Below are 14,113 nucleotides of genomic sequence, written 5' to 3' on the forward strand. Positions count from 1 at the left end.
TAAAACGATGTTGACTTTAGCTTGCCTTGATTAACAACTTGATTCAATATACTAAAAAGTAAAAAGCCAATCACACTTATAAATAAGTGAGTTTCTTAAGTATTTAGTCGATAATTTAATTTTTAGACAGTATGTTGTAAAAAAACAAATAACTCAATATAATCTCAGAGTCTCAAAATGATTAGTCACATGATTAACGGTTATGAGATACCTTAACTTACACAAAAAAATCAACTACATTAAGACAATGCTAGTCTAATTAATCAAATGAAACATTAATTAATCAAATAAGACATGAATGGGAAGAGATGAGATAATTAAGATACCGTTACTTTGAATTGATTCTTTGAACTGGTAAAAACTCATTAGGTGGGGCCCACTATGAGCAACCCAAGTGGCAACTTCATATTATTTTCAGAACAACCAGCTCTTGTTTTAATTCAAACTCTCTCCTCTTGTCATTTGTCAAGATCTGATTTTCCCTCTTCATACCGAAGAAAATGGTGTAGTGATCTCCAAGTTTCACTCTTTTTGTTCAGATTGAAACTGGGTCGGTCGTAGATTCTTGAGATCTGTCACTTTGTTTCGGTTCAGGTACTCCTTTCCATTCTGCATCTTCATTGTTTTCTTATTTTCGTGTAATTTCACTGTTATTCTGTAATTTCCATGTTAACAATGCCTAATTTAACCAGTTGAATCAAAACTCTTGTGTTGCTTCGTCGTGAAATTGCTAGTGGAGATGAATTCTATGGTTTAATTGATTGATTTTCAATGTTATTTGTAGAACTAGGATTTGAAAGCTCTTGTTTGGTTTTCTAAACGTGATTTGCTTTAATTTATGGGGTGCCCAGATGAAATTAATACAGGATTGTTTGAAAACCAAGGATTTGGAATGTGAATGGCTAGGAAAGATTGAATTTTTCTTGTTCATGATGATTTTCTCTTGGAGAACCATACTCTTCTTTTCCATTTCTTAGCCCAAATAAAAAGAATGATTATATTGTGTTGGTAGGTTACATAATTTTTAGACAGTTTCCTTTTATGTGTCAAATTTAGTGGTTCTAATGGCATTTTGATTTCCTGTTAAAAATAATTTATTTTGGATTTTGAGGTTCTGGATCTTCAAAATTTTCCTTTTTTTTGGTTTATAGGATCAAATTAAGGAATGCCAAGAAAATGGGGCGGAAGGGAAATTGGTTTTCTACAGTGAAGAAAGCACTCAGCCCTGACTCAAAGGGGAAAAAAGATCAGGTTTGGATTAAATTTACATTCTAGTTATCTCAACTTTCTGGGAGTTTTACTAATTGTTTTTGCAGAAATCAAGTCCATCAAAGAAGAAATGGTTCGGGAAGCAAAAATTGCTGACTTTAGACTCACACTCAGGAACTGATAAAGCACCACCTCTGCCTCCACCAGAAGAGAATAAATTAAATGATATTGAAAATGCAAACAGTCACCATCATGTTGCTGAAGTTGTAACTTCCGCGGCTCCTGAGGAACCTGCTCCTTCTGCTCAGGCAGCAGTTGTTAGGATTGGAGCTGGTACAAATGCTCAGTTTGCCGGTAAGCCAAAGGATGAAGTGGCTGCAATCAAGATTCAAACAGCTTTTCGGGGACACTTGGTATGTGTTGCAATTTTTATTTAAACCAATATAAATTTACTTTGTTTCAGTTACTGAAAAATGTGGATAATTCTTGTTTACTAGATAAGTAAAAAGTTGTACTATAGCAATAGATCAAATTTTTACTGTCTTAAATTTGAATCCATACAAAAGTTATATATCTTTATAGAATGTGCTCATTATTTGCATGAAGGTAAGAGGCTGTTAGTGACAACCACCTGCAAAAGAAAATTTGTTATGAAACTAAACTTTCTTTTGGAATCAATTAGGCAAGAAGAGCATTGAGAGCTTTAAGAGGGTTGGTCAGGTTGAAAACGTTGATGGAAGGGCCCGTTGTAAAACGCCAAGCCATAAGTACTCTCCGCTCTATGCAGACGTTAGCTCGCGTGCAATCTCAAATTCGTTCTAGGAGGGTCAGAATGTTAGAGGAGAATCAGGCTCTGCAGAGACAAATCTTACAAAAGCATGCAAGAGAGCTTGAGAGCATGCGGGTATGGGATTAATTTATTTTGAAATACTAATCTCTTGACACTGAGCCAATTTTATTTGACATTTTAACTTATTTTAAATTGTCATAATAGATTGGAGAGGAATGGGATGATAGCCTGCAGTCAAAAGAGCAAATCGAAGCCAAATTGCTACACAAGTATGAGGCTGCTACGAGAAGAGAAAGAGCAATGGCTTATGCATTCACTCATCAGGTTTTTTATTTCTCTTCCAAATCTACATATGTGATGATGACATGGATGAAAAAATTTAGATGAACAGGAACATCATTGGAAAAATATCACATAATTTCAAGAATTAAAATGAAAACCCAAGCACTAATGTTATGGCGTTTACTTGTTACTATACATAATTATCTCTAGAAGCTGTAATCCTTTTCACCTAAAATCTGTGCCTTTTTTGGTTTTTTTTTTTTTTTGAATTTCTTGTTTTCACTGATAATAAAAAAAATGTTTTCTGATTCAAAAAATTGTATAGGAAACAGTTGTTTATTTTCTAATAACAATTGACTGTTTCCTTTGCAAATACGTAAAAGCAAAAGTGAAAATAATGCGACTTTTTGTATTTATACGTGAAAATAGAAAATATTTTCTCAAACAATAGGTCCTTAAGCTTAATGTATGCATAAATCCTTTTCTATCTTGCCACTATCTTCAGAGTCATTTACTCGGCTTAAACCTCTGCAATCTCTTTTCACACTGCCTTGTATAATCTAACAGTATGCTTGGTTAAGTTGTAGCATAATTTGTTCCTCATTTTTTTGTCAATTGTAGTATTTTAGTTAGGTGAAATAAAGTGACATCTTATATATTATGTGCCTAATATACTTTGAATGAATTGCAATACCTGCCTATGCTATAAATACACGGACAAGTATAGTTTCCTTGATTTTTTGTACAAATTAAGAGCAGAGTTTGACATTTGCAAAACAAACAAAAAATTCTATATGTGACAGCAAAATTGGAAGAACTCATCTAGATCTACAAACCCAATGTTCATGGATCCAACCAATCCTACCTGGGGATGGAGCTGGTTGGAAAGATGGATGGCAGCCCGGTCCTACGAGAGTCGTAACCTTATGGATAAAGAGCTGAATGATCATTCATCTGTAAGAAGTTCTAGCCGCAGCATTACTGGTGGAGAAATCAACAGATCATTTGCTCGTTTCCAGCTCAATTCTGAAATCCATTCTCCAGCAGCCAGCCAAAATGCAGGCTCACCTAGCTTTCAGCCCAACTCAACTCCTTCCAGGACAGCTTCTGCTAAGAAACCGAAGAAGGTAACCCCAAAGGGCAACTGGGTTATGGATGACGACTCCAAAAGTATGGCCAGTGTACAGTCAGACCGGTTCCGGAGGCACTCCATTGCTGGGTCATCAGTGAGAGATGATGAGAGCCTTGCTAGCTCTCCATCAGTTCCAAGTTATATGGTGCCGACTCAATCTGCAAAAGCTAAGTCCAGGACACAGAGTCCATTAGCCCCAGAAAATGGGAAAGCCGAAAAAGGGTCCTTTGGAACTGCAAAGAAGCGTCTTTCTTTCCCAGCTTCGCCTGCCAGACCAAGGCGTCATTCAGGTCCACCAAAGGTAGAAAGCAGCTTGAATGCTGAGTTTCCTGTGAACAATGGTGTGGCCAGTTGATTATATAACCAGAGTAAGAGGATTGAAAGCATTAAAGTAGGATTGAAAATATCACTAAAAACACAAAACATAAGTTTATTTGAATTGAGTGTTCTATTTATTTCTTTATCCTATTTTTTGTGTGTATCCTAATGTTTCACGGAGGCTCTTGATTTGGGGGTGAAAAATGTTTTGCTTACTATGTTTATCTATTTGCATCTTCATTTACCTTCTCACCATTTGCCCAGAGGGGAAGAAATTTGGTTCATGGTGGTGTCATATGACAGAAGAACAAGTCAGCTGAAATTCAGAGTACTTGATTCTAAATTACGATATAAATGTAAATTGATTTCATTGTCTCATTTCCTTGATGCTACTTTGTTCTGCTTTGAAAATTTAAATTAAATACAGTTCACACTATATGGGCATGAGTAATCATGGACATCCGCATAGTTTGACACTCAACAAACCGGATTGTAATATTTTTGGGTGTCTGCTGGGTGTCACATTGTGCAAATGTCCACGAATTATTGTATTGGCTTAGGTTCTGGTCCTTCTGGAGCACTTTTCATTTCTCATCCATGCAACTGATTAAATATTAAACAAGAAACAAATAATACCTTTTAAGTGTGGTTAGCACATCAAGTGCCAGCACACACTTCTATTTTATCTTTATATTGCTATTTTGTTCCCATTCTTGGGGTGGGGTTGCGGATGGATAATGTTTCATCCACACCTATCTTTTGAGGTGGAGAGGTGGAATTGTGAGAGAGCTAGGAAGAAAAGAAAAAGTAAGAGAAAGAAAATATGAGATGTGATAGATGATAAAATGAGAGAGATAGAAATAAAAAGAGGTGGAAATAAAGTGTTTAAAAAATGAGGTGTGTATATATCATTACTCGTTACGGATACATATATATGGTAGTTGAAGTGGGGACTTCCAGCTCATATTAGTATTGTGGCCAATCTCTTTATAATCTCGTTTTGCAAGAAGTTGATGAATCCCATTCTCTAGATTTTAGATATTCAGTTATTTTTGAATATTTTATAGAAAATTTGTCAACTCATTTGCTAATTATCAAATGAAATCATTAAAATTTAAATTCGTGATTATTCAAAATGCGGTTAAATTGAAGTCACCACCTTTTGTTGATGATAGTGAAACTGGTTTCTAAGGGTATGTTTGCTTTAACATCCAACCACATTTAACTTCAATCCTCCAAAATTCTTGCTTTCACATTTTGTGATTCCGAAAGCGGGAAGTAAAACGAACGTGCTGTGCTTTCAATTTAAACCAAACATGCTAACTCTGCATGCTACCTCTACGAATATTCTACCTGTTGTAGTATCCATCTTTCAAACCTCTGCATATTTGGATACCGTGAGTCAAAATCTCATTGTAAACAGAAGCAATTTTCCTTAATTTTTGTGACTGCCCAACAATAAATGTCATACCGAGCTATTTGGATAAAAAAAATTCATATGAGCACTTATAAGCATTTTATAAAGCACTTGTAAGAAAAGTTGAAATCAACTTCTACATCTTAACTTTCTCAGAAACTCTCTCATGAACACAAACTAACAAAAACTTCTTTCCTATCAGGGCAGTTTTCATCCGACCTAATCCTTGTCGTGTTATATCAGCAGTTTCGTATCACTCCATGTGAGAAACAGTTACTTGTAAAACATCTTCCTTACTTTCCTCGAGTGCAGTATCATCTTGTTGTTCAACCGGGCCTTGAGGGGCTCCAAAAAGAGTTGAAAACATTTGCCTGTGACACTCATCACAGAAAAAGAAATATGAGAAGTGGCCCTCATTTGGAAACTTATGGATCACTGCTTCTGGCAACACTCGTCCAATGAATTCTGTCATTGATGGTGGGACCACCCTATCGTCCAGTCCCTGTTGAATAATTGAAAAGGGGAAATCCACATATAGTAGCAAGTTAAACTCAACCTCAACAAAGAAAAAGGAAAAGTTAAAATTTGTTAAGTAAAGAAGCACAATTATGAATCTGTCGTGTTCCACAGATGTACTAAATTTGAAATGCATATAGTTCCAATAAGATTTGGATCATTGAAATCTTATTTAGGTTTTCTTTCTTTTTTTCCTTTTAATGTGAGTGTACATCAATGGTTGAGTTTTTGGAGAGCTAATGAAATAACATTGAATTCCATAGTATACCCATAACAAGGTTGATCTCCTGATATAAACATTATTAGTAGTGACTTGTGAGTGTTCATAGCCATTGAACATCATCATAACACTCCAATTAAAGATGAGCCAGTGTCATTTGAGCTACAAATTCATTGGCATCTATAAACAGTCCTTGAATAGAAAAGGTCTATCAATACATATAGTGTGCTGTTTCGACTTTCAAAACTTTGCTAACTACTTCCAGCATCTGCAATTAAGCTTGCAGTGTCAGGAGAAATGACTCAAGAAGCAGTTGCCAAAAAGGGTCATGTCATATAGATAACAACTAATAATAGAATAGATTGTAGAAATCATGATAGAGAACGCATCATATAAATAACAGCAACACCCGATGAAGAATGAGTACAAACCTGCCATATGTGTATAGGGCCAAGAAATCCTGCTAATTCACATTCTGGCTGACTGTACATGGACTTAAACCAAAGAAGTATGCCTCTGGTTTGACACTTCTTCTGCACATGAAGTTCTTCAATGTCAAAACCCCATTTAGAAACCTGCAGAATAGCTTCCTCTACAAATGGCTCCATGTTTCCCTGACGAACTGATTCCTCCAGATCTCTGTGCCAAAATTCTTCAAATGCTGGTTCTTCAATGAGAACTTCATCCTGAACAAATGAAATAGATTATGTTAACAGATCATGACAGCCCCAAATGTTTTTCAATTTTCATGATACCTACAAAAGCTGCTAATGAATATATTCAAAATTGTCCTAATATTGTGTTCGACTTAAATATATTACTCTCTGCTAATATAACATTGTCCTAATATTGTGTTCAATTTAAATATATTCAAAATTCAGCCTCGCTTTTCCGTTCAAATCTCACTTCCACCCTGTGAGGCAAGGGAAAGAGGAAAGCATTCTAACATGGACTGATATTTTTTAATGTTTAACACAAATACTTGCTGTCAGATGGAGGTGAGTGAGTAGAAGCTATTACAAATTCTGTAGTCTACACTACACAATGAGAAGACTGGTGATAATATAACGATATTTTCCAGTCCACATTTACTGATTCCCTATCATATAATACATTAATACTACAGTCTACAAGATTAAGTCTATTAAGCATGGGAGACAGGAAACTTGAACTGAATAACCAGTAAGACCATATTTGTTTCTAGATGACATGAATCCATTTAACTCTTGCCAATACAGAAAAGTCGGTGTTCACATCTTTTGATGAAAACTACAGCATTTTCCACTCCTTTTCAACATAATTCAAGATTATCTATCACACACCTTATTTCCTAGTAAGAGTGATAACTGCTTGTCAATCCGATCATGTTTTTCTGGCAAGAAGCTTTTCCGGTAGAAGAAAGAGAGAAGTTTTGGAAATCTATATGCCAAGGAATAAAAATATTTCCTCCTTGGCAGCCACTTTTCCCAAGTCCTCTTCATCTCATCCTTATGCATGCGCGGCTCATATGGATTAATCATAGGAGCTAACATTGCTGCACCTGCAATTTCAGGTAATATCACAAATTATATTAGGATCCACATTATGTCTCTGCTTTCTTTTGGGGGTTGTCAAGTAGAAAGACAACAAAACATGTTCAACTGAGGTAGCCAACCAAGTCGAAATCACATTTATTGGTATAACCACAATCAACACATTTATTTTAGTTTGTGTGAATGGAGTGTCATAAGAACGACTTCATTCTTATTTTAGATTCTTGTATTTCACAAAATATTCATATTAGTAATTTGTTACAACTTATAAGTACTTTTTAGGTGCTCAGTTTATGGTGAGCATGTCAATGGTACCTAGACATTAAAAGCTTTTAAAAAGGGGAAAAACCTGCGATTCTCTCAGGAATATATCTGAGTGAAGCCCAAGCATGAATGCATCCACTTGAGTGGCATAGTACCCAAAATTTATCAGTTATATTGACAGCATTGGCTAGATGCAACATATCCATAGCTGATGAGTTCAAATTTCGATTTGGATGAGGATCACTCTCCCCAAAACCAGGAAGATCATATGTAACCAAGCGAACACCATACTCTTCAAGCAGTGATGTTTTAACTCCGGGAATACCTACAATTGGAAGGAATGAACAAAGCCATGGAATGCATAAGTTCGTAAATCCTGATAAGTATAGGCATGTAATTAGTAAGTCAAGTTTATTTGATTATTAAATCTCTCACTTATACCTTACCTGCTAGTCGAGAAGAAAGAAAAGAATGTGGAGCAACAAGGGAAAATCTAGCTCTACCACCAGGAACACCTTGATCATGATACGCCATGGACCTACCATCTGGAAGAAATACACGGCTAGCACTAGGAGGATGGATGCGCACCTTCACCACTCTAGTTAACGGTTCACGATTCGGATCCACACATATTGCTGCAAATAATCGTAAAATGTTTGGAAATCTTGTACCAGATTGATATAATTGGCGGGAGGAGATCATTTACTAGCAGTCAAATAACTTCATCCATAGTCCAGAGTATACATGAGGATTGACAGATCGGTGAAGACAGAAAAGCTATAATAGGAAACCATAAAGATTCATTTGTACCATAAAGAAATGATATGAGAATCTTTGACTTGCATTTAAGATAGAAAACTCAATTGTCATCTAGGGTTCGTTTGGAAAAACAGCTTACTTAAGTGCGCTTATTCATAAGCCAATTTGAGAAAGTTATTGAAATAAGCTGAAAATAAGTTATAAGCATAAGCTCTTATTCACAAGCGAATCTAACCAAATTATGAAAATAACCTCAAAACAAAAACAGCTAATAAATAGCTCCTAAGCTATTTACAAGATCTATTTACATAAGCTCTCTCAAACACTTACATAAACACTTAAGCTATTAGATGAGCTCAAATAAGTTCTTCCAAACAGGCCCATAAATCTAATAGGGTAATACATTTATGCACACCTACATTGTAGTCTCTTCATCAACACATACAAACTGGAGAAAAGAACAGTACAGGAGTGACAAATATCCCAAATTAATAATCCACACTAGAGTGAAATAAACTATCCATAATCCACACTAGAGTGAAATAAACTATCCATTACTAAAGCAATCAACAGTCAGCAACCAAGTCTCAAAGTGATTAGTGATTAGAATTTGTGATGCACGAAAATGCAAGTCTCAACAGTCAACATGGAACAAAAGCGACGAACCAGCAAGGAAGAGTAATTACTGCAAACTGTCGAACTAAAAAGGAAACTGCATAAATAGATAAATTGAACTAAGTAACCTGCGAGCGCAAGAATGAAAACGGTGAAGACAACAGACCAAGCTTGAAGAGGATCACGATCCTCAGGCAAAACATCATTCAAAAACCTCAATCTCTTGGAAACCTTAGCACAAGGTCCTCGTAGCTTTCTGACAACATAGGAATCTTCACTGAGCAAGTTCTGCTGCAGAATGTCCCTAAACCCTCGACCTAACTCCATGAGTATCTCGCACCATGCCATCAAGAACCCCACGGCTTGGTCCTTGAAGCTCTCCCCCGAGTCCGACTCAGTCGCCGCCGCCGCTGGCTCCACCTGAAACGACGTCGTCGGAGTCGGAGTGAGTTTCGTTGGATCCTCTAACAGACTCGCTAGCTCCTCAGTCCACCACTCGGTTCCCCTCACTTCCTCCGCCATTTCACTCAGACAGACTCTACTGTGAAACTGAATTTCATTTCATTTCATTTCATTACTTAGAAGAAAATCAATTATTTTTTTGTCCTCATGCGATGCGTGATCTTGAAGCTACTTAGAATAATTTATTTATAATAAGAAAAGGAGAAAAAGACAATGGCACCACTACAGTAGTGAGAGTGTGGATATGGCCACGTCAGAAAGGACACGCCGTGATAAATAAAACAAAGTGGCTGGCGAACGATTTGGTCGGCGCGTGTCTGGTTGGGCAGTGGAGTGAGGAATTGTTTGCGTGCGTATGTCGGTTGCAGAGTGTCAGAGCCGACGCTGCCTGCATCGCACCATGTGACTTTGGTACCGTGGGACTACAGTACAATCAAACAAAAACAATCTTCAAGCACTATTTCGGTATTTCCTACTCATTAATTCCTAATTAACTCATCTAACTATCCCAAAATAAGAAACATATTAAGTAGTGTAATTAATTTTATTATTATTATTATTATTATTATAATTTTTTCTATTTTATTTACGGTTGGGTTTGTTTTCTCTCAATGGAGTGGTGATGATAGCAAGGAATCTTCGAACAAAGACTTTAGCAATTTAATGAACCTAATTTGTTCCATAGGAAAGTTGGTTGGAAACAAAACAGTTTATTCGGTCCTGTGTTCATCTTCGAGGTAAATGCCTTTTTACGGTTGAACTTTAGGGCAGGAACCGCATTCTACCAAAGTGCAATGTAAAGGAGGAGGTGTTTCATAGCGTATGTGCGCTTAGGAAGGAGACCATTGTGTCAAGTTACTTTGCAAAACTGTTAGTTTTATGCCTACGAGGAATAGGATCTCCTTTTTGTGGCGTCCTCGCGGAGGAATGGATGTGCTAGACATTGACCACATATTTTCATGGTAAATTATGACCTTGATGAGGAGCGCAAGAAGGCACTGGATGGGGGACCTTAGCTGATCTTTGATCACTACTTGTGCATGCATTCATCAACCCCATGGTCTATAGCTTCGGAAGCAATGGTGAACAAAACTTAGCTTCATAAGCAATGGTGAACAAAACTTGTGGGAGGAGTTGAACCTTGCACCTTTAGGAAAAACTATTGGTAGCCAAAGAAAATTAGAAGATACCTAAACTAAAAGGAAGACACAAAAATCACTTATTTCGATAACTAAACTATCTAATATAGAAGAGAACTCACTAATTATGGAAAAAAATATTTTACTAAGAAGAAAGGCAAGCCTCTCTAAAGGAGAAGGAACCTCGCAAAGGCGCCGGAGACTCCTAAAGGAGGTCGGTGGTGGCGCCTGGACTTTGCCTCTATGTTTCCCTTTGCTCACCTAGGGCACCTCGTTCTTTTATTAAAAAAAAGTTTTTGAATGGAAAGACTGTTGGGTCTAAAATTTGTAGAAGCCTACCTAGGCCCAATGGCCCATACAATCAGGAGTACTAGCGATTGACCAAAAAATTGAGGGATAACTCAGAAGTTCACTCTCTATATAACCAACACGACACTCCCATTTCTAGGGTTAGGGTATTCATCTGCGGCTGCTGCACACACTCCATCTTCTCCGATTTCCTCCAACGCTTGTCTACGTCGAACTAAGCTTCCACAGTCATGGGGTAATACAACATTACATTTCCCCCCTCTTATTTGTTTCAGATGATAATGTTACTATATGCTTTGGGAATCGATTTGAGCGATTCAAAAATTTGATCTTTTTGTTATCTTCCGCAATTTTTAGTGCCCCTTTATGGCTAGCTAGCGTTTAGATCATGTTGGATACTTTGCTTATTTATGGTCTGGTTTATATTGCTTCCTGAGAAATTTGAGCATGAAAATATGAAGTTGATCAATCTGGTAATGTGTGTGGTTGAGTTTCTGCATCCATTACTGGTATAGGTAGATCCATGTGTAGTCAATTGATGTGTGATTTGCTTCTTACTGTTGGCAATTCATGTCTTTGAACTTTGGTATTGCTTCCACTAAAATACAGCAGTTTCATTTTGTTTATTCATAGGTTAGAGGTTAATTCTAGTATTGAACACTGTTTATCTGTTTCAATAAACCTATTTTAGCTATTTAATTTGAATTTTGCTGTGTGATCTGCTTCTTACCTTGGCAACTCATGTCTTTGAATTTGGTATTGCATCCACAAAAATACTGCAATTTCGTTTTTAATTCATAGTTTAGAGGTAAATGAAGTATTGAACACTGTTTCTTTGTTTCAATAAACCATTTTTAGTTATTTATCCTTTTAGACATGATATTATTTGAATTTTGCTAATCTTTTAAGCATATAGGGGCTACTATTTTTTAAATTTTATGTACGAATATTAAAAAACAGAAAATTAAGTTGCTAGTTTGCTGATTATGCAGGAAGACTAGAGGAATGGGAGCTGCCCGCAAGCTGATGTCTCACCGTAGGCGGCAACGGTGGGCAGACAAGTCATACAAAAAATCTCATCTTGGAAATGAATGGAAGAAGCCTTTTGCTGGTTCATCCCATGCCAAGGGCATTGTTCTTGAAAAGATGTAAGATTAATTTGTGTTGTTCGATATATCTTTTACTATACTATTTCCTTAATTTGAGCTTCTGATCTTAAAGATATTGTATGGCATTTTATATGCAGAGGTATTGAGGCTAAGCAGCCTAACTCTGCCATTCGAAAATGTGCTAGAGTTCAACTCATCAAAAATGGGAAGAAGATTGCTGCATTTGTTCCAAATGATGGTTGCTTAAATTACATTGAAGAGAATGTGAGTGATCATATTATTTTGCTGCTTTCATTTTTTTATTGTGCTGCATATGCACTGCTATTTTACTTATCCTCTTGAATCTGTATTTGTATTGAAATTTATTGTATAATATGGCGATGTGGCTGATGGGTGTAGGATGAAGTATTGATTGCTGGATTTGGACGTAAAGGTCATGCCGTCGGTGATATTCCTGGTGTCAGGTTCAAGGTTGTGAAGGTTTCTGGTGTCTCCCTCCTAGCTCTTTTCAAGGAAAAGAAGGAGAAGCCTAGGTCTTAAATTTTTGGAATGGCGCTTTTCTTAACAGTTTCTCTTAAGAGTTACGTGAACTTTGCTTCATGAGATTGAATGTCTTAAGTCGGATGGAATTTTGTATGCGTAATAGTAAAATAGTAATTTCTCTTTAACATCATATGATTCATAGATACATTATCATCGTTCTCCTTGTGTTATCTTTCTTCCGATTTACAGTATGCTTTGGCTTATCTAAAAAAGCACAGTAAGCTTTGCTTATTTTATCAAACTAGACTAACGTAAATTCATTTAAGGGTTACTACGTGTAGGTAAATTGTTGTATTTTTTTTTGTTGGACGAGTTTTGATTTAGGGAACCAAACAACACTTATTAAACAAGGATAGTCAAATCTTAGTTAGAGCAATATAACATATAACATATTATAAAACAAGGATAGTCATATCTTAGCATATTGCTCAATGTATTTCTATTATTGGTGTTGAGATCAAAGTAAATTTCATTCTTCAACTGTTGGTCACCATTAGTGATTGCAAGTCTTATACCATGCATGATATGCGAAGCACTAAGGTTCATTGTTTGAAAGTGGAAATAATATTACATATAGGCTATGTTTGGCATGTTTAACTGATAAGCTAGCTGAAATCTGAAAAGCTAGCTGAAAGCTTATAAGCTAGCTGATAGCTGAAAGCTTATAAGCTAGCTGATAGCTGAAAGCTGATAAGCTAGCTGATAAGCTAGCTGAAAGCTGAAAAGTTACGTGATTGAAACAAAAGTGTTTGGTAAAACAAGCTGAAATTGTAAAAGGACATACTTATATAAATATTTTTATATTTAACATTACTTTATTTTCATATTAATACCTATATGATATTAATATTAAATTTTTTCACTTTAAATATTTTTATTGACTCAAGTTATTTATCATCTTAAAAATATAATATTGATTTTTACTTATTTTTATTAATATAATATTTTTAATACTTATGGTGCGCAGCGGTGTGGCGGGAACCGCATACGTAAGTGTGAGGGGAAAATATGTTTAGTATTTTTATAAATATATAAGGGTAATGGTGAAATTTTAATAAAATAATAAGGATAAAAATGAGAATAAATTTAATAAGCTATAAGCTACCTGAGATAGCTTATAGCTTAAAGCTTTAAGCTACTGAAATAAGCTCATTCACCAAACACTTTTGAAGAGCTTTTAAGCTAGTCAAATAAGCTTTAAGCTAGTCAAATAAGCTATAAGCTAGCTGAAATGACATGCCAAACATAGCCATAGTGTTGAAATTCGATTAAGATGTTATTGATAGACCTTTCAATCAAATAGAATGTCATCAATGGTGTTGGCTTCGGTGGTACAGTTAAAAACTGTCTCATGGTGGTGCAGTTGAAAAATAGCCATTGGATAAAATAATATAAAATTGAATGGTTGAGATTAATTTTAGTAGAAGTCTGAATTTACTAAAATATCCTTACCATCATCAACAAGCAACAACCCATCCTTTTTCTTCTGGGTTTTTT

The 14,113-nt window shown here is 35.9% G+C and overlaps 3 protein-coding genes across 3 annotated transcripts; 2 read left to right on the plus strand and 1 right to left on the minus strand.

Moving 5' to 3' along the window:
• Positions 1–435: 435 nt before the first annotated feature.
• LOC130730381 (protein IQ-DOMAIN 2) lies at positions 436–4,109 on the plus strand. The gene is made up of 6 exons (XM_057582379.1): positions 436–594; positions 1,152–1,251; positions 1,317–1,622; positions 1,892–2,113; positions 2,204–2,323; positions 3,085–4,109. Exons 2-6 carry the CDS (start codon positions 1,177–1,179, stop codon positions 3,766–3,768), a joined length of 1,407 nt encoding a protein of 468 aa, XP_057438362.1. The 5' UTR covers positions 436–594; positions 1,152–1,176; the 3' UTR covers positions 3,769–4,109.
• Positions 4,110–5,230: 1,121 nt separating this feature from the next.
• Positions 5,231–9,671, minus strand: LOC130730382 (uncharacterized). Its single transcript, XM_057582380.1, has 6 exons — positions 9,183–9,671; positions 8,127–8,315; positions 7,766–8,005; positions 7,207–7,424; positions 6,316–6,570; positions 5,231–5,650 (listed from the first exon to the last, which is right to left on the minus strand). Exons 1-6 carry the CDS (start codon positions 9,574–9,576, stop codon positions 5,402–5,404), a joined length of 1,545 nt encoding a protein of 514 aa, XP_057438363.1. The 5' UTR covers positions 9,577–9,671; the 3' UTR covers positions 5,231–5,401.
• A 1,371-nt stretch (positions 9,672–11,042) lies between these two features.
• LOC130730383 (40S ribosomal protein S23-like) lies at positions 11,043–12,786 on the plus strand. Its single transcript, XM_057582381.1, has 4 exons — positions 11,043–11,199; positions 11,957–12,112; positions 12,211–12,337; positions 12,473–12,786. Exons 1-4 carry the CDS (start codon positions 11,195–11,197, stop codon positions 12,611–12,613), a joined length of 429 nt encoding a protein of 142 aa, XP_057438364.1. The 5' UTR covers positions 11,043–11,194; the 3' UTR covers positions 12,614–12,786.
• The last annotated feature ends 1,327 nt before the right edge of the window (positions 12,787–14,113 follow it).

This window comes from Lotus japonicus, chromosome 1 (assembly GCF_012489685.1).
Source record: "Lotus japonicus ecotype B-129 chromosome 1, LjGifu_v1.2".
In the NCBI taxonomy this organism is placed as follows: Eukaryota; Viridiplantae; Streptophyta; class Magnoliopsida; order Fabales; family Fabaceae; genus Lotus; species Lotus japonicus.

What these genes read in the sequence shown, in the direction of transcription:
- LOC130730383 (XM_057582381.1), top strand. An exon ending in GGCATTGTTCTTGAAAAGAT is followed by an intron (nt 12,113 to 12,210) that starts GTAAGATTAATT and finishes TTTTATATGCAG; the next exon opens with AGGTATTGAGGCTAAGCAGC. An exon ending in TAAATTACATTGAAGAGAAT is followed by an intron (nt 12,338 to 12,472) that starts GTGAGTGATCAT and finishes TGATGGGTGTAG; the next exon opens with GATGAAGTATTGATTGCTGG.
- LOC130730382 (XM_057582380.1), bottom strand. Translation starts at nt 9,576, where the DNA reads ATGGCGGAGGAAGTGAGGGGAACCGAGTGGTGGACTGAGGAGCTAGCG. An exon ending in TATTCCTGAGAGAATCGCAG is followed by an intron (nt 7,425 to 7,765) that starts GTTTTTCCCCTT and finishes CTGAAATTGCAG; the next exon opens with GTGCAGCAATGTTAGCTCCT. An exon ending in GCCCTATACACATATGGCAG is followed by an intron (nt 5,651 to 6,315) that starts GTTTGTACTCAT and finishes ATTATTCAACAG; the next exon opens with GGACTGGACGATAGGGTGGT.
- LOC130730381 (XM_057582379.1), top strand. Translation starts at nt 1,177, where the DNA reads ATGGGGCGGAAGGGAAATTGGTTTTCTACAGTGAAGAAAGCACTCAGC. An exon ending in CAGCTTTTCGGGGACACTTG is followed by an intron (nt 1,623 to 1,891) that starts GTATGTGTTGCA and finishes GGAATCAATTAG; the next exon opens with GCAAGAAGAGCATTGAGAGC. An exon ending in GAGAGCTTGAGAGCATGCGG is followed by an intron (nt 2,114 to 2,203) that starts GTATGGGATTAA and finishes TTGTCATAATAG; the next exon opens with ATTGGAGAGGAATGGGATGA.